The sequence below is a fragment of the Fusarium musae genome, chromosome 4, assembly GCF_019915245.1.
Source record: "Fusarium musae strain F31 chromosome 4, whole genome shotgun sequence".
NCBI lineage: Eukaryota > Fungi > Ascomycota > Sordariomycetes > Hypocreales > Nectriaceae > Fusarium > Fusarium musae.
The window spans coordinates 2,233,598-2,252,884 of NC_058390.1; the positions used below are offsets into that span (position 1 = coordinate 2,233,598).

The following is a 19,287-nucleotide window of genomic DNA, read 5'->3' on the forward strand; positions in this document are numbered from 1 at the left end:
GCGGGCCGATCGCTATACTCGGCGTCCATGAAGAATGTGGCAGTAGATCCGACATTGGGCATATCTTTGACGATTTCAGGATCAGTGTAATAGGCGACTCAGTGAGCGGTTCTGCCACCATCGACAGGGAGACTATTCAGGATATTTGTAGTGAACCAACACATAGTTAAAGATATTCAGAATGCATTACGGTTTAAAAAATACCAGTTGGCAGTAAAATTTGAATATGCGTTAGTTTGAAAGGCACTAAGCTAGGTACTCTTGGCCATCATTCGCATGATATAAAATACTCTTCAACTTCTTGTCCGATTCTCTTATCGACAAGTCAGTCCATAGTCAATTGCATACACTTCTTAATCCAATTACATCACTGGCTCTGCAAGTCACACGATCACGCTTTGTCATGTAAGATAATTCATTAATAATCATTAAAGAAATGCTGCTGTACATATCCATAAATCATCATTAAGCCCTCGGTTCCTATTTACAGACCCCGGTGAGTCTCCTGGTGGGTGCTGCTGTGTCGTCGACTGTGGTCACTATGAGGATCATCGTGAGCGATCTCAGAAGGAACGTGTTTCTGTAAAACAGAAGGAGGAACCTGGGCAGCATCGGTGGGATCTTTTTGACCATAGTTGCTGTTTCTGTAACGGGACGCCAGTAATGAGAAACGTCCCAAGCTTCGAGATCGTCGGAGGTGGACTTACGACTGCTGGAAAGTCTTGTCTTTGCCAAGAGTTTTGCTACCGTCAAGGTCGCTATCCACCTTTGGATCAAGTTTGTTGGCCAAATCACTAGAATGGGGGCCAGCGGTGTTAGGAGCAGGGCCGGGTCCGGTGCCGGTAGAACCGTATGTACCGGTGGAGCCAGTTCCGCCCAAGCCGGAGGTGTGGGTGCCAGTGGGGCCGTGTGCACCAGCACCATGGCTGGAGAAGCCTGAAGTGCCAGTAGTAGTCTGGCTGTAAGTGCCAGAGCCGCCGCCGAGACCGCCCTGGCTACCGTGGGTGTTAGAACCACCAAGTCTTCGGGATCCATCAAGATCGCTGTCCACCTTGGGATCAAGTTTGTTGGCCATATCACTGGAATGGGGACCAACAGTGTTTCCAGGACCAGTGCTGTAACCAGCAGATGTGCCTCCAATGCCACCATGAGCACCAGCACCGTGGCTTGAAAGACCCGAAGCTCCAGTAGTAGTTTGTCCATAAGTATTGGAGCCACCAACACGTCGAGAACCGTCAAGATCACTGTCCACCTTAGGGTCTGCCGCGTTGGCAAGGCGGCTTCCGTGGGGCCCCGTGGTTCCCTCGGGAAGACCTGAAGAATGAGAGCCGATGCCGCCAGCAGTGGTCTGACCAGGCAGGTTCTCAGTGCGTCCGGCAGTAGTATGGCCAGGCATGTTCTCGGAGTAGGTGCCTCCAGTCAAGCCATCAGCTGTGCCAGCGTTGTGGGTGGAAGATCCCAGGCCACCAGTGGTTGTGGTGCCAGGGTTCGCACGATGGTCTCTATCCGAATCATATCGAGGATCAGCAGCGTTGGCAGCACGGGACGAATGGCCGCCGTGAGTTCCAGTAGGCTGCTCGTGGGACTTGTCCTTGTCGGAGTGGATAGCGTCCTTGACCTTGTTGATGAGACCAGACATGATGAATGTAGTTTTTGGGTTGTTGCTTTGAAGGGGTTGGGTATCTTGAAGATGGTGTGTGTGGGAGTTGAGTTGAAGTGAAGATGCTTTGGGTATCTTTGAATGCTGTTGTTTGATGATGAGAAGAAAGAACAGTTCCGAGGAGAGACATCATGAATCTTATATAGTTGCAGATTGTCATCCCGGAGCCTCAATCTCGATGCCATCCTCAGCAAACCTGGCAGGCCCAAGCTCTTTCGATCCTCAGATCTCGACCTATCTCCTCGTTCCTCTCCCCTCTCCTCTCCTCTCCTCTCCTCTCCCTTCCACCGACCTCACTTTGCGTCATAGCATTTACCCCCGATCTTTGGAGAAGTCTAGCCCTGAGCTTGGCGACGATTGGTGAAGGCTTGTTGCATGGACAATCTAGCGTCATGCCACGCGAGATATGACGTTGACGACTCGTAGGGCAGAAGCACATGAGAAAGAAAACAACAAAGGTAGCAAGCATCGAACATGGGATTTCTTGCTCTTCCAATGCGCCAAGCTCATGTTGTGGAGCAGGAGACGGGATGTGAAAGAGAATGACGAAGAGGCTCCGTGGCTTGAAAGTGAGATCTACAAGAAGATGATGCAAAGCTAGGGCCTGTGGCGTGTATCATGGCTGTAGTGCGTGGCGTCAGCTACCCCAGAAGGTGACAGAAAACGGCGAAATCTAGCGACACTTTTAGCGTGGTTCACAGTGGAAGCGAGCCCTGATGTTTTTTGTCCAGAGAGGCCCCCCCCCCCCCCCCCCCCCCCCCAGTTCTCAAACCAAGCTACCCCGCGCTCACAGTCTCAAAGTTGGCAGCAGGTCCACCGTCCGACTAGCCACCAAGGCCAGGCCAGACCAGGCAACCTAAGCAAAATGACGCCAAGAGAAAGGCCGTTTTTCCGGCCAACGAGACAAAGAAATCGACTTATGACAACATTGATGCCTCTCCAGGCCTTGAATCTGCTGGGCCAAGAGCTCTTCTTCTGGCCATGGCCGGTCTAGAACCTCTGCAACGCAACACGGCTAAAAACCAGGATCACGAGGTCCCACAGTGACGGGAATATCCAGCCCTGAGTCGCGCAGACTAAGGAAGCCCTGTTGTGCGGAATGCATGCCATGGTGGCTTGTGTTTTCGCAGGCGGTGCAGGCTTGTAGGTACATAGGTAGGTAGTTAACCTCGTACTCTGCCCCTGTGCCTAGGACGGGACTAGGAGTTATCTCTGGTTGTAGATCTCGATGATCATGGAAACAAGACGGACAGTAACAGTTGACGCGGTTAGGCACATCTCCTGCATGATAATTAGGTCGACCAGAGGAAGATCAAACGGTGCTTGTGACCAAATCTCACCCATCTCATAAATGGACTGTACGGTACAGGTGACTGTATACTGTGCTGCGCGTACAAATATGGAAAACAGACATCATCAGGGACTTCAAATCAGATTCCCTTGTCCATTTTGAGTTGCAGATCATGACACTGTTCCCCATTGTTTCATATTTGAAATATTCTTTGCGTTCGCACAAATGACGTCGAAATACATCAAGAGCATCCAACTATTACAAGTTTCAAATCTCATCCACCCACGTTGATCGATTAGGTAGTACGGAGTAGGTAGTGCATACTCCGTATATAGACGAGACAAAAATAGCAGCAAAGTATACATTAATTAATTCCAGCCTAGGTAAATAAGCACAGTAAGGACTTGATGTGACCGTCAATCGTATCGAAGGATATCCAGATCCGCCCCCGTCAGCTTCACGTTGCTTGCTTTGCCTCGTCCAACGCCAAGTTCCAACTCAAATGACAACAAAAAGCAAAACAAGGAAATCATCCATCCACATCTCACGTATTAGTTCCCACCCGACACGGCATTTCGGAATGTTCCACGCAATCCAATCATGTCGCCAAGACCAACAAATCGCCAACTGAGATCGTCCTCTTCCTCTTCCTCACTAAGTAGCAGTAGCCAGCAACTACCCTACCCTCCCAGAGGTTCTTCAGCAGAGCTGGAGTGCTTCACGCCTACCTGCATCTGCTCTTAGACACGGCTGCGGAACCAGGGGCCCCGGCGGCGGTTGTGGTGAGCCGCCTCAGCACGAGCAACAGTACGCTCACGTCGGCGCACCCAGAAGAAGCCTACGAGAGCCGAAACAAGCCAGAGAAGTGCCGAGAGGAAGCTAAAGGCGATCACGGCCTTGGTCTTCCCACACTGATCTCCGTGAACTGGATGCACGTTGTCCCAGTCGAATACACGGCCGCAAGAATTTCCAATGAGCTTTTTGAGTGCCGTTAGTGCATGCACAACTACCGAGAGTAGAGTAGAGTAGAGTATCAAACAAGGTTGTGACTTACATCGACAAGCAGACCAAAGACAATCCACCAGTTGATGGACATGAAGATGTCCAGAGGCCAGTGAACGAAAGTGCTCGAAAATGGAATGAGGAGCAGCAGAGAGAACAATATTCCCAGCGCGGCAACGACTTCGGTGTAGATGAATCGGCCGAGCTGCCAGGAGCTTGCGCCGCGGACATTGTGCAGGTATTCGCCATTAACGCCTGCAACGATGGCTGCAAATACCAGCTCTGCAGCACGCAGGATCAAGCTGACGACACGATCGAGAGCCATGGCTACTTTGCAGGAGAGGTTTGGTGTAGTAGGGCTGTGGTACTCCGTTCAAAGTTGAGATTTAAACTGTTTTATCTGTCTGTCTTCTCCTTACAAGCAACAGCCTTGGGACGAGGCTCGTTATTTATCTAGATACTACAAGTAGATATCCAGCAATACAACTCACGGGTCTCTCTACCACATGACGATGACGCCCCTCCCTCAAAAAAAAAAGGGAAAATCCAACGAAGCCTGTTTGAGACCGTTTCCTTGGTCCTGAAGCTCTTTGACACGTCTACCGTGGCTCATAACAGGTCACCAGCACAACGAGTTGCCAGATGAGGTCATGCGGACCAGGCTTCAGCTAAGGTGTGGTGAGCGTGAACATCTGCCATTCGATAGTCCTCACCTTGTATCGCAGCCCGACAAGGACCCCTTCTCTGTTCTGAAACAAAAATGATGTCGCAGGCCAAGGCCTTTTAACCCTTCTCCTTTTGACCCGACTGGACAATTACTGAGCTTCTGAGTCTTGGAAGAAATCATAGCTTCAGGTGCCGAGATGCCACCAATCGTGCCACGCATCATGCCAAGGAGGCTACCCTTGAGCCGCTTGCATCGTCCAAGGCTCTTATTTCGTGACGACCTCATGAATAAACCAGAATTTTGTGATTTAGTAGAACCTTGACGTTGCCTAACCTCATGCAACCTCTAGGCTGACGAAACGATCATGACTTTCAAAAGTTTGTTGCTGATCGGTAGCGCTTGGACTTAACATAGCTGAACAACGAGTATACGATGTGACGCTGTTTGAACAGAACCATAAGCCTGTCTCCTGTACTTTAACATTCCGAATGCTTCTTCCTTCGTGACGAGATGACGACAGATATGAGGCTTGTAGTTTTCCAGCATGATTGGGCACTGCTACCTACACCGAAATGTGCTAACAACCAACCTGGCTGTGTAATGAAGCGACACTGAGAGAGGATACATGGGCTGTGCTTGCTTTCTCTCACACTTTAATGAGATAAATGGATATATCATGAACCGAAACTCTAGAGTAGGTTTCACTTTGTTTGACCTGGGCGACCAAACCATTCGGGATTTTAACCATCAGTCATATGCCTGCTTGCTTGCACCACTCAAAGCGGTTCTACCAAGAACAATCACGAAGGCTTTAGACTTGGGGTTATACAAACGGCTGAACTTGCAAACCGTTTCTATCTAAGAACGATGTCACCACTGATCACTTGCCATCACTTTTCACCTATTCGCAGGTTATTCACAACTCAAAGTGACTGAAAGGGATCATAGTAGGTCGCCTGCTTAATAATCACATGAGCGAGTCCTACCCTACGCATGCCTACCTGAGGTAGGCACCGAACGTCGCAGACATATTATGATTTGACTCACCAAACCGACACTTTCACCGAGCATCACAACATCTCACTCCCCTCACCATGCTCTCGCCATAATGTCCTCTTCCATCCCACAAGCTTTATGGAACGCCCGGATTCCACTGCACATTACTCATCCCGCCTCACCGACAACGCCTTTCATCACTAGTATTCCGCGCTTCAGCTACCTGGCTCTTCTCATCCCGAGACTGTCGATTTTCTTTAACTCGCCCTGCTCCAGCTTCCACTTTGAAGATGTGCAGTTGAGGAACCTGGCTGTGGGATTGCTGGTAGACCTGTATCAACCCCGCCTGCCGTGGAGGTTGACCGTGAACGATGGAGTAGGCTGGGACATTGCGGATACCTTTCTCAACTGCGTGAAAGAGGTGAGTTTCATATGCCACATGCGAGCCTGCAGCCAGATACATACTCTCGGTGTGTATGTTCGCATCGGAGATCTGGAACTGCTCATCTCAAGACAACGCAGAGCTGACTCGCTTAGGCTGACTTCATCCGCAATGGCAATGCAAACCAAATCATGAAAATGTCAAAAGACAACACCACCCAACTTTGGAACGCTGTCATTGACAATGACCAATCATCCTTCAACCGTATCAATAGCCATCTACTCAACGCACCAACAGCACTCAAACATGTCCCTATTCGCGTCTACATCCCCACCACCGCCTCGGACTCGCCGTCACAAGCGTCTTCCGAGCAGGCCACCTTCAAAGTCATCCAGTCTCTTGTACCAGCGACAAATTCAGACCGCCGCCCTAAAATCTTGGGTCAGGCTCTCAAAGAGATGTTGCCAGAGCTGTTCCCAAATAGCCGAGATCCTATTCTCGCCAAGGTGGTGATGCACGGAGCTGGGGTGCCATTTGATGCACCCATAGAGGAACTGATGCGGGAAGCCTCATACCCCGACGGATGGATATGCCTGGTTGTTATTGTGCTGTGATGGATACTGGGCTCATTTAGCGAATAGGGCATATGGTTGGCGTTAGGGACTGTCCTTATCATTGGCTCTGCAGCGTATAACACTGGCTTCCAGAACCGTACTTGCGACATGATAGACTGCGTCTTCGATCCAATCAATATCTGGGAATTTACTAACACATACAGGCTCAAGCTCCAGGCTCGGACATGATAACTACACTACGTAAAGGTGATCTTCTTGCCCATAAGACTTCTATATGCATCGTCGACAGCCTTTCTCTTCTTCTGTTTAGCCTCCTCTGCCTCATGCGTCTCCTCTTCCGCAGCTACATCCTCAGGCCCAGGTATTTGGGGTGACCAAGCTCGAATTTTCCCGTCCATATGGGAGCTATATACGGCCCCAACCGAGTTGCCGCCACCCATAGTAGGACCAACTGGGCGTCCCGTCCCCCCTGATGCGCGCCAAACTATACTCGTGATCCTGTTTCTTCCCATCTCGCCCCCTCGTGGCCCTATAGGGTTCGTCACACCAGGGCTCCGGAGCCGTGTCACAACATGGCCATCGTGAAGATCGAGGATAAGAATTTCCTGATCATTTGGCCAGAAGAGAAGATTATTGCCACTTGTGAGATGCGCCGGAGAAACCAAAATACTTGCTGTCTTGGCGTGTTGGTTCTGAATAAGGGAGCCAAAACTGGCGAGAGTATTGGCCCCCGTGGCAGCGTCCCAAACACGAATGCGACGGTCGAGACCAGCTGAGATGATGTATTTCCCATCGTCAGTCCACTGCAAGCCATTCACTGCATCATCGTGCGCCTGTGCCGAGTTACGGAAGTGTGGGATCTGGCTGGAATCCACCCCTGCGGCACTGAGATGCTTCATTTTGTGAACGATACCCAGCGAGTCTTCCTGGTCGAGCAGTGCCACAACACCACCAGAACGACGAATATCCCATATTCTGACTTTCCCATCTGCATGGCCACTGACAAGAATATGCTCGTGGCGCGGACTCCATGCAGTTGACAAAACAGGGCCGCCATGCGCTACAAGAGCTTGTACAGCAGACCCTGATTTCAAATCCACCAGACGAACTGCTGGGTTCTGCGTGGCACACGCCACAATAAGATGATCTGCTACAGGGCTTGTGGAGTGGGAGTAAATAGTTGCGTTCAGGTCGAAGGTGGCCGACAGAGTGCAACGCTGAGTCGCCCATAGCTTCAGCTTCTTGTCGTAAGAACTTGAAAGAAAAGCATCCGGATCGAAAGGATAAAAGGCAACATGAGTGACACCGTGACTATGCCCGGGGGAAGACTCCTCTCTCGTAGACCTGGCGATGCTGCTCACGGGGCGGAAAGTGTGCAACTTGTTGGGATTTCCAGCGTCTTCCAAGTTCCAGACCTTGATGCCTCCTTCGGCTCCCCCAGAGAGAAGGATACGTCCATCGAACTTCTCAAGGGCGAGTGTATTAACGCCCGCGCCATGTGCTCTTATATTGTGCGCACGCTCGTCTATATCTGCAGGGCTATGCTTGGACGTTCTTTCACCATTGAAGCGGTGCTGAGGAGCCGGCGCAAAGGAACGTAAGAGTTCAGAAGTGATGGACCGAGTAAAGTCTTCATGGCGGAGATCGCCCGTTTCACGAGCGAGAAGGTTGGACTGCATTCATCTGTGCCAAGACGATGACAGTTTAAAGACAATATCACAAGTTGAAGTATAAACCAAAACAATGTAAAGGAGTGAATAATGGCAGTAATGTCACAATCTTGCAGCCTATGGAATGTGGTTTCAGCCTGGAGCCGGTGGTGATGTCAGATGCAAGACGTGCTTGTTGAACTTGCAAAGGACCTCACTACCTGAGGTACCCAGGTACTTCTAGGCACCTACCCTAGGTAGGTATGTCTGCAGCTACCCCACAATTGAACTACCTAAGGTAGATATCCAAACTTTCCATCTTCATCAAGGTCTAGTAGCCTCAACTTAACATTGACAGTGAGCACCGGACTGCCTATCAAGCCTTTCAGACTCACTATCCATTCCGCTCAGATCTTCCATTCCGCCTCAGTCAACATCCTCGATATTGCGCAACAAACAATGCTTCTGCGCGCACATCTCGAGCGTCTGAGAATCTCAACACCTTTTTCACCCTGAAACAGTAGAGAGCAACAGATTAAACATCAACCTCCAATAGCTTTTCATTGCACATCATGGACATCTCAAAGAGCGATTCACGTATAGCACCATTGTATCAAAGTGGCGTCTCGTCCAAACGAGATTCTGTGGCTACCGAGCAGGATCCTAATAAGCGATCAAAACGCAGACATGCAACTGTCTATGATGCTGTAGCAGGTATCTTGCTCTCCCGTGATCGTCCGATTCAAAGCTCACAAAAATCAGGCAAAGTCTCATATGACCAAGGTCCCGTAACGGAACCGGAAGAGTTACAGTATACAGCTCGTCACCCCAAGGCAATCAGATACTCCACAAAAGATATCCCCTTGGCTCCTGACGAAATTCTATTCAGGCGGAAAGATGCACCCGTGCGTTACTTGGAGCACGACATCTACTACGCTCATGAACACGACCTGCCCTGTGGGGGGCAGGGTGTCCTGCCAGATAGTGACCTCCTCAAAGCCATTCACGCTTATACCAGTGCTTTTTACAGCGTCAGAAACCGCGAGCGCCAACCTCCGGATAGCCGAAACATTACTGAACGGAGCATGGATGAGACAGCTCTCTTGGCGTTTGGTATCCTCTTAGAAGAAGCTGGCAAGGAGGTCCTTGGTCGACGAGGCGACCTAGTCTTCACTGAAGGTGCAGATGACGGCCCTGTTGATGCATCCGAGCCAGTCCAAGATGAGACCCGGCTCGTTGGGCATCACGACATCTCCTTGCGGGGACGTCCTAAGCGGAGAAAGACTGGCGCAAGTGATGTTGAATGACACGGGGTAATATTCCAGCATTGAACGACTGTACAGCTTGAGGATCGACGTGGACCATCATTTGCATACTGTCTGTCCAAGCTCTCGCAAGGGGGGAGTTTGCTTGGACGACAAACCCCGCCAGGGAACCCATCTTCAGATAGTATCATCTGTTGCGCCAGACAACTGGCAAATATGGATAATGGATGGCTTTACAAGTCTGAGCTTGAAGCTCGGATCATACCAAAAACTCTGACCCACGAACCGAAAAGCTGTGCACTCTGCAGTCACTGAACCTCAGTGGTGGAATAAACATACCAACAGCTGGCATATACTTCGCGTCAATTGTCAGCCAAAGACACGAAACATGGGGCTGGTTTATCAACTTCCCTTCTTACCTACCTATAGCTGTGTAACTATGGCGGCATGGGCAGGTAGCATCAGTTTGGTTACACAAAATATAACGTCAACAGCTCGCATTGGGAAGGCGATGAGCATTCACAAACAGGATCATCATACGGCCGAGTCGCATCTTCGCGCCGAGGAACCGCCTTGTGCAAAGGGACCTTGTTTGAAGAGGCAAAATGGCCCCGAAGTACGAGACGACGGATGGGTGACATTAAGGAAGTCTTTAATCACAACTGTCACACAACTATGTCACCCACGCAGCCCAGGCCAGGACAGGTGCGAAACTCCGAAAGAGAAATAGATATCAGGAGCAGATTCGTTATTTCGACCTTTGCCTTGCAGGTTCGAGCTTTCCAGTAACAATAGTCTAGCTCTGTCAGTTACGAGATACAAGAATCATAATCGTATTCCAGCCTGACTGGGCTTGTTGGGATGAACCGGATTCCTGGGTAACGCAATTGTAGCTTTCATTTTCTTTGGTTGCTGCCTATTCATGAAACTTCCCTTTTCATACCAGATCTACCAGATGCTGTCGGCTCATCCCCAGACCTACAGTTCAGCCTGAAGCCCGGGGGAACAGCTTGGCAGTCATCACACTGGTAGAATTGGCCCCCCAGAAACGAATTTTCCGTTTCAGAAAATGGAAGTCGGTCAATCTTCTCAAGACATCTCGACGATCGGTTCACATTACTGGAACAAAGTATCCCTGCTGTGAAATTCGACACATGTACCAGCAGGTCGTCGTCACCGATTGTTTCCTAACCTCCGGTCACAACCGCCAATTGAAATCAATGGAGCAAAAGGACCGACTGCCAACGACATCTTTGTGCCGTTATTGTTGTTGTACTCAGCGGCCGCAGTTGTTGTACATAGTACAGCCAAATTAACTCTTGAACTTATAGACCGAAGAAGCAGGTCATCTTGACCCTGAACGTGAAACAAACAGAGGCAATTTACTTCCGTCTCGGCCAAGAACGGTCTATGGAACGAAGCAAGCCTCAGCTTTCAGAGTGCCTGGCACGGACCTTTTGTCGGCGATTTCAACGCTTGACGATGATGATGTAGCATTGACCTTAAAGGAGCGATACAGCCCCCAGGGGGATCAAATGTAAAATCGGTACTTCTAACTAAGGATTTTTATAGCCAATCTTAACTGATCTGCTTATAGATTAGTCCAGTATTATCTCTATAGATATACTGAATATATAATATCTTATTAGTGTTATTAATTCCGTTGTAGCAAAAAATACCTAAAAAATCGCAGAAATGCACATTTGATACCCCTGCGGACTGTATCATCGGGCTGTCGAGGTCGAGTCTAGTTGCCACAGGTTATCTCCGAGAAGGTTTCGCGAGGCTATGCTGTCTCTCAATCTCGATATGATGATATACATCGTGGTGAACAAAAGACCGGCTCATTATCCGCTCATGCCCCAGCAAAGCTTCTAGGCCAAGGTCCTCAGAGAGTTATTACACTTTCCAACCCCTCCAGCTCATGATCGACACAAAGTTTTCTTTTCATGTGTATTAGATGCTAAGGACTCTGGAACTGGAACTGGAACTGGAACTGGTGCGTGCACTGCGTGTATCAGCTAGCAAGCCTCAATCCATTCAGCAAGATAAACACCAATCATCTAGAGGCCATCAGCAGAACGTTGCTTTCACTATGACTTCGGATCACACGAATGGCTTGCGACAGAGTGCCTAGGGGTGCTATCGCTATCATATCATCAGGGTCTCTTCAATCTCGGTTCGTGGCACTAGGTTCAGCGACATAACCGGAAACGGTGAAAACAGCCGCGTTGTGGGCTGCTGGCGCGCCACGCGACCTGATCCGAGATCCTTGACCATGTATGTATGTGTATGTGTATGTGTAAACCATACCATGAACATTGCTCAATTGTGCTGTAGCTATTCGCTCAGCAGGCTCGGGACGTTGAAATGGGTGGTACAGATACCATCGCCAGGACTTCGTATAGCTGCGACGAGTTAAATGGCAGGAAACAAAAGGCGGCCGAAACAAGGTCGCATACATACGATCAATCTGGCGCTGCAACCTTGGCCTAGCCACGTCGTCGCGTGGTCTGTGTGGACCGATATGGCATCTCATCTCATCTTACTCTTACTCTTGCTATCTGTCTCGTTGTTGAACACGAACACGCCGAGAGGCACACACTGGAGCAAATCGTTGCAAAATCTGCTCATGAAGTAAAGACATCAGGATTCAGCAGCGAGTGCCAGCCCTCATGTGTTGATTTGCTTTGGTTGATATGGTTGATAAAAACGATCTTGACCTTGGTCACCGCTCGGACCCTTTTAGATGGCCTGATATCAATCTCTCATCCCGCGCTATTGCACCTCTACTGGCATCAGTTTGCATGTGTTGGGCATTATCTCAGGGTCATGTGGTTGCTGATCATAACAACGCGATATGCTGTATCCGTACAGAACACAGTAACTACTGCAGTACTTGGAACTCATACATCAACAGGCAGGCCCTCACCGCGGGCATTATCAGAACCCTGCTCTGCAACTTTTGTGACTGGTGCCAACAAAAGACTTTCCCCGCATCGGTGTGCAAATTGTCTCTCGTGACTTGCAGTAACACGGTGCGGATGATGATGATACATATGCTTGTCAGTCAGGAAATATCAAATGCCGTAGCCAGAGAGATGGCGATTGAGATCCGCGTCCCAGTACTGACTGATCTGTCCCCCTCCATAGGCGTGGCGTCGGGTACCTGGGCTGATAGCACCCGTCTATTATAGTGGCATGGTTTCGTCTTATTTGACTCTAATGAGTGTTGAGGGTCCCTAGCAAGGAAATCGACCAACGGCACAGGAAACTCCGTTGACGCTTTCGGATTATGAGCTCCATTTCCACCATGATTTGAAGCTCCGGTTAGGTAGTTACATATTGTCACACGAACATGACCTCGTTGGGTTGTATGTGTAGAAAGCAACTCAGCCCTAGTATTGTAATGATATACTTGCAATTGGTAACCTGCATATTGCTTAGGGTACTCCGTAATAAACTTGTTATCACGTTCCGTATGTCGTATGTCGGATATTGGGATCTGGGCAAGGGCATTCATTTCAGCCATTGATATTTCAGCGCTTGGAGTAAGCCAACTCAATACTACATACGTACTTGAGAACTGGGCTTGCTATTGCCATGCCCAAATGGATGTATCTGAAGGAATCACTGATCATAATGGAAGTTGGGTCAATGTTGACAAGAATTCCATGTACAAGCTGGGTTGTGCGGAGTCGGGCTTGATGCCCGGCTGGTAAATAGCGGCGTCAACACACGCCAGGACTGACTGTATTCGGGGGAGCTGAACAGAGTCGATAGGTCATAAAAGTGCGTCTTCTAGAACAACGAAGAAAAGACGGTGCAAGGCGGCTAATAGCTACTATCACTGGAATAGGTATGGGTTTGCGAATCTATGTCGTAGCTCTGAAATGTAGGGTAACAACGTAGACTTGGGTAAAAGAATTATTATGGGGGCCATCAACATCAAGAACAGACAGACACACAGCTCGTGTTGTTGTAGCCCCCGCCCCCCCCCCCCCCAATGTTACCCCCAATTACTTGTACGATTCAGGCTTGTTTACCCGCCAAGAGGAACAACTGGTGACTGGTGAACACTGTTGGATACAATCACGGCGCAGAGCCATCTTGGGCCTGGTGGCCGAGCAAGGAAGACGAGACGATGACATGCTGAAGCGACGGCTTCTACTGTCACCGACGACATGGACACGGCACCTGCAGTGTCTCAGCCCTCAGCGGGTTGAATGGGTCTCGATTCGATTCAAGAATTGGCTGCCCCCTGCTTTGCTGAGTTTCAAGCAAGGGCAGCAAAGCTCCAAGAAGGTTTCAGGGCAACCAAGAATAACACATAGAAATAAGCGAGGTGTCATTAAGTTTGTGGGAGGATCAACTGTAATCTGTATCTCCATGTTACTCTGTCGTACATAGAAATGAACGAGCTTCACGAAACGGCTAGACTGACTAGCTTATTCCAACCGGCGTAAGGGAGAGAGGGAGAGAGAGGGAGATTGAGAAGTGCTAAATAAGCATACGAATAACTAAGTGTGGCCTGTCGTCAGAAGAAAGATCTGGCCCTTGATAAGGTGGAATACGGATACTTTTAGATCCAACGTGACTGGAGGTCACCATCTTGCACTTATTTTGTTCTAGCGCTGCTCCATCACCACGAGCATCTACGATATTACGATACGATACGATACGATACGATGCCTTCAGTCCAGTCCACTACTTTGTATGTATGTACTTGGGTAGCGTACGGACGGAAAGTGAATAAGCCGATTCCGCGTCCGCACCGGCCCGCAGGCGGCTCCGAGCCCCTTGTTAAACTTTCCAAGTTGTGAATTGTGTGTGTTTGACCTCCGGGTCACTTGGGGACGCCGACGAGCCGCGACTGACTCGTTGCCGTGGCCTTTTTGCTTTTTCTCCCAGTCGTTTACGACCCCCTGCTGCTGTGTAGTCGGTGACGGCTCTGAGAGGTCAGCTTGACCCAGTTCCATGTTGTCGGTGCCCGTCGTGGTCTGTCGGTGTGTGGGTGGCTTGTCTCATTGTAGACTACGCCCACGTCTACTTATGTACAGTACTGTACATACGCCTATGGTGCCGTACCATACCTTTTACCGCACCGCCTCTCAAACCTTACAGTACCCAAGGTATGTACATGCCTAGAGTGTGAGTGTCTGCAGTAGGGACGTCACCGGTTTAGACCTACTGACTAACAGTAACATTTCATGTCCGCTCAGCAGTGTTGGGACTCTCTCATACGGTTACCCATGTCTGGAGCGATCCCCCTGCATCGCTTCACTGCCTTCGCACACACATGACGTCGCATTCAGCGACGCCAACGTTGCCAGACGAACCCCGAGGGAGTTGATCCATTAGCGTCGTCCCGGCGATCTGGAAAGCTCTGAAGAGAGGTCGTCTCTCACCGTTTTCAGCCAGGGTTTGACACCTGAGCTCGCCAACGACTGGGTTGATGGCAAATTGCCAGCAACCTTGGTAACCAGTAATAATTGTAACCTGTATGCCAGGTATCCGTAGTTAACGTAGCTACTGTATTAAGTATTTCGCTGCTCTGTGGGCTATGTATCCATCGCTCTGATTATTGCCACGCCTCTGACGTCGCCCGAGCTTTGAGCAATGGATGTTGAGATCGATGCTACAAAGGTAGCACAGCACAGCCAAGAATATCAAATCCTCAGATCAATGGTTTGACCATGACATGAACTTGATATATTACTTGAGAAGCAGGGCTGGGCCAATTGGCGATTACAAGCGGATGTCAAGCCGAAGACAGGCAGAAAAGCCGGTGTGACATCTCAATAGAGGGATCGTAACACAAAATACGGAGTAGTGGCATTCAAGAAAAACCATTCCATCGAGTCAAACCATGTATAAGCACACACCCTTCTCCATGTTGGCCACAATTGGGTTTGGAAGCATGGAGACGGCAGTGCTCCCTGGATGTGTATGGAGTACTGTATGTCTTTTTCGGTTCGAGATCGAATCTGTGTCTTGTTTGACAAGAGGCAAATGTTGGGTATGAATGCCCGACAGGCTCACTGACGAAAGTACTATCCATGAATGCTAGCAGGCGACGTTACAGTAAGGAAGGGGATCAATCCCAGCCAGGCGCGGTGCCATGCAAGGTACAGGTAGAGATACATAGTACATACATACCTGCCTGCTTGGCTGTGGGATGATTCTCTCCAGATGTACAGTACTCCGTACATACATGCGATCCCCTCGGCCGATTTGACAACCAGGTCGAGGCTATTACGGAGCAAGCGGTCTTGAATCGTTCGGCGAGTCAGATTCAGCGCGCCTTTGAGTCGGCGGTAACATGTATCTGTTCATCGCGTCCTCCCTTGATTAATCCGCGTACAGTCAGGGATGCCCCAAAAGAAACACCCAAAAAACTTAGCGGGAGATGTATGTAGGTAGCCTCATGCACCTTATATGCAGGAAACTATGGGACACTGCTCTTCCTACAGGCCAATTGCCTTTTCCAGTAGTATCGGACAACCGGCGAAGTGTCCATTAGCTAACTATATGTATCCGTCCCCCAGTTGCATGCTAATGGGGCCTTGGTGGAGGGAGATAAGACAACCCGATGTTCCAGAAGCTTTTTTTGTGGCTAAGGGGGACGGATGGTCCTTGATAAATAAGTGATATTGACTGCTTGTCTAACCACATGGGCACCCTACAAGCATTTCGGGACGATCGAATTTGAAAGAACATTAGGGCAAGATAGCGCATAATCACGTATAAGATGCAAGTACAGAGGAAGGATTTAAAAGTCCTTACTTGCGCTAAAATTAGGAAAAGTAAGGTAAATAATTAGGTATTTAATTTTAATAGATTTTATATTAAAAAACCCCTGCTTTCTTTATACTTATTTCTACCTTTTAATTTAATAATTTTTTTTATATATATAAGTATTTTCTTAATTTATACTTTAATTTTAGCTTATAAAAGCTCTTTTTACTTATTTTATTACCTATAAATAGTTTTTTTTTTATTTTTTAAAATATCTTTTTTTATTATATATCTTTTTATTTATAGTTAAGTTACTTTTATTATATTTAGATTTCGTAAATTTAAATATTAAAAAAGTTATTAAATATTTATAATATTATATATAGCTTATTAAATATAATATTTATAAGTAAAAGCTTAATCTTTTTAAATAATAATCTATAGCCTTTTTTTTATATATTTTTTTATAAAAAAAATTATTTTTAAAATAAAAATCTTTTTTTAATATTATTATTAATTAATATTTCTTTTTTTCCTTTTTTATAATAGCTTATTAATCTTTTTTTTAAATTATTATTTAAGTTTTTTTTTTAATAGGTTTTAAAGACTTAGTTTTTTTATATTATTTTTTAATTTTTACTTTTTTTTTTTTTAATTTAAGTTTTATATTTATAATCTTTAAAGCTTTTTTTACTTTTTACTTTTTTTTTATAGTTTTTAAAAACTAGTAATAATAAAAACCCTTTTTATTATAAAAAAAAGTATTTTAAAATATAAACTTACTAAAGCCTTTTTATTTCTTATAAATATAGTTATAAAGAAATTACTTATATAAAAGCCTTTAAATATAATAGCTATTATATTAATATAAAAAGATAATAAAGATTTTATTTAATTAAATTATATTTTTTTAATTTTTAAAGGTTTAATTTTTATAAGTAATATATTAAGTAAGTTTACTATTAATATTACTATTTATTACCTTAGTATTAGTTATTATTTTATAAGGTAAATATACTTAATTAGGTAAATTCTATTTAATTAATTATAGCTTTATTTACTTACTAAAAGGCTTTTTTAACTTTTAAATAAAACTCTTTTTTATATATAAAATCTTTTTTATTTTATAAAATTAACTTTAATAGAATTTTTTAAGTAATTCTATTATATATAAACTTTAAATATTACTTATAGAAAGTATACTTTTAAGTTTATAAGGATTATAATTATAAGATTAATAATTATTATAATCTAAAGGCTATAATAGGCCTTTAATTTAATAATTTAAGTATTTATTAAGCTTAAGGTATTAGTATATTATTACTTAATACTTAAAAATAGTATCTTATTTTAGTATTAACTTTAAATAGTATTAGAATTAAGGTTTAAGTAATAAAGTATTTTATACTTAAATTTAATTAAGCTAAATAACTACTTATTTATTTAACTATTATAGCTAATTATAAATACTTTTTTTACTAACTTTTATATTTATATTCTAGCTTTTAGAGTTATACTTTAAATAAGGTTTATAATATTATTATTACTAATCTTTTAGCTATAGCTAGGTAAAAGTAAAGATTATATATTTAATTAATTAATAGTTTAAAGTTATAGGCTATTTAGGTTTAATATTTTAATTATAATTAAAGTTAGTAGTATTAATTTAATATAATTAAAGTAAAGAACTTATAAATAACTTAGGCTTAGTTAATTCTTTAATAATTTTATAATTATTATAATAACTTTATTAAGTAATAGATAGATTAAAAAAGGTTAAAGTTATAGAAAAGTTATTTTTTTTTTTTTTTAGTTACTATTAGCCTTATTTAGGGCTATTAAGCTTTTAACTTTTTATATAATAGCTTAAATAGTAAGGCCCCTATAGTAGGCTAGAATTATAGGAATTAATATTAATTAAGGTTTATTTACTTTAAGTAGTGCAATTACTACTTTAACTAAGTAATATAAGTACTACCTGTAGGTCCTTTAGTAGCTATATTAACCTTCTTCCTTTACCCCTAATACCAGGCTTAGTATACTTATTATACTTAAGTATATTTACTAATCTAACTTTCCTTATTAATTACAGTTACTAATATTAATTATAGCTACTAGTAAAATACCTACTATATATAAAAGCCTAAAGCCTAATTAAAGCTATTATATAACTAACTATAACCTTATTACTATAATTAAATTAATATTAAGCTAGGCTAATAGTAAAGATTATTATAAGCTTTATATAATAGCTATAGCTATTAAGAAGAACTTCTTATCTAAAAGCCTATCTAGCTTAGTTAAGATAGCTATTTTTAACTATACTTTAATTAATTTAATTAGTTATATAGATCTAGTTTACTTAAGTTATCTTATTTATCTAGTTTAGCTAGCTAGGGAGCTAGCTAGATTAAATAAGCTAAAAAAGGCTATAAAAGAAAGCCTGCCTCTTAATATAAAAAAGATAGCTTTCCTTACTATATTAATAGGTTTAGCTTTATATAAAGAGTAACTTAAGAATATAATTATTAAGGCTAATTATCTATACTATATCTTTTTAATTATATAAAATTAAAGCATATCTATAAATAGAGTTAAGTAAAAGCAGGGTAATAGCAGGGTTAGACTAAAGGTTCTATTAAAGTTAGAATTAAAAGAATAAGGTTAACTTTTAAGTAGGTTAGTTAGCAGAAGTTAAATTAACCTAAAGTTAATAATAACTTTATTAATTAAATATATATGCCTAGGCATATAACTAACTGCCCTTATATCTAAACTGTAAATAAAGTAAAATTAATAATAAAACAGTAATTAAACTAGGGATAGGGGAGTTATAGACCTTATTAATTAAGTTTTATAGCTTTTTAGCTAGTTAGGTAATATATTTATTTTAATTAAAGTTACTTAAAATACTATAGCCTAAAGGTAACTTTATTAATTAAGTTTATTAAGATTTTAGTCTAGCTAAAGACTTTATAATTAATACTTTTATAGCTATTATTAAAATATTTAAGTCTTATTTATTAATTATTATTAAGTTAAGGCTATAAAATATTAAGTAA

General features: G+C 44.4%; 5 protein-coding genes across 5 annotated transcripts; 2 read left to right on the forward strand and 3 right to left on the reverse strand.

The window, feature by feature from the left end:
• Positions 1-484: 484 nt before the first annotated feature.
• On the reverse strand, positions 485-1,639 carry J7337_005634 (uncharacterized protein; the record flags this gene model as incomplete). The annotated part of the gene is made up of 2 exons (XM_044823309.1): positions 485-644; positions 708-1,639. 2 exons carry the CDS (start codon positions 1,637-1,639, stop codon positions 485-487), a joined length of 1,092 nt encoding a protein of 363 aa, XP_044681800.1.
• Positions 1,640-3,691: 2,052 nt separating this feature from the next.
• Positions 3,692-4,278, reverse strand: J7337_005635 (uncharacterized protein; the record flags this gene model as incomplete). Its single annotated transcript, XM_044823310.1, has 2 exons — positions 3,692-3,928; positions 4,006-4,278. The coding sequence occupies 2 exons, from the start codon at positions 4,276-4,278 to the stop codon at positions 3,692-3,694; spliced, it is 510 nt and encodes a 169-aa protein (XP_044681801.1).
• A 1,450-nt stretch (positions 4,279-5,728) lies between these two features.
• ATG5 (autophagy protein 5) lies at positions 5,729-6,612 on the forward strand (the record flags this gene model as incomplete). Its single annotated transcript, XM_044823311.1, has 2 exons — positions 5,729-6,037; positions 6,154-6,612. The coding sequence occupies 2 exons, from the start codon at positions 5,729-5,731 to the stop codon at positions 6,610-6,612; spliced, it is 768 nt and encodes a 255-aa protein (XP_044681802.1).
• Positions 6,613-6,809: 197 nt separating this feature from the next.
• J7337_005637 (uncharacterized protein) lies at positions 6,810-8,209 on the reverse strand (the record flags this gene model as incomplete). Its single annotated transcript, XM_044823312.1, has 2 exons — positions 6,810-8,147; positions 8,171-8,209. 2 exons carry the CDS (start codon positions 8,207-8,209, stop codon positions 6,810-6,812), a joined length of 1,377 nt encoding a protein of 458 aa, XP_044681803.1.
• A 585-nt stretch (positions 8,210-8,794) lies between these two features.
• Positions 8,795-9,529, forward strand: J7337_005638 (uncharacterized protein; the record flags this gene model as incomplete). The annotated part of the gene is made up of 1 exon (XM_044823313.1): positions 8,795-9,529. The coding sequence occupies one exon, from the start codon at positions 8,795-8,797 to the stop codon at positions 9,527-9,529; it is 735 nt and encodes a 244-aa protein (XP_044681804.1).
• Between the last annotated feature and the right edge of the window lie 9,758 nt (positions 9,530-19,287).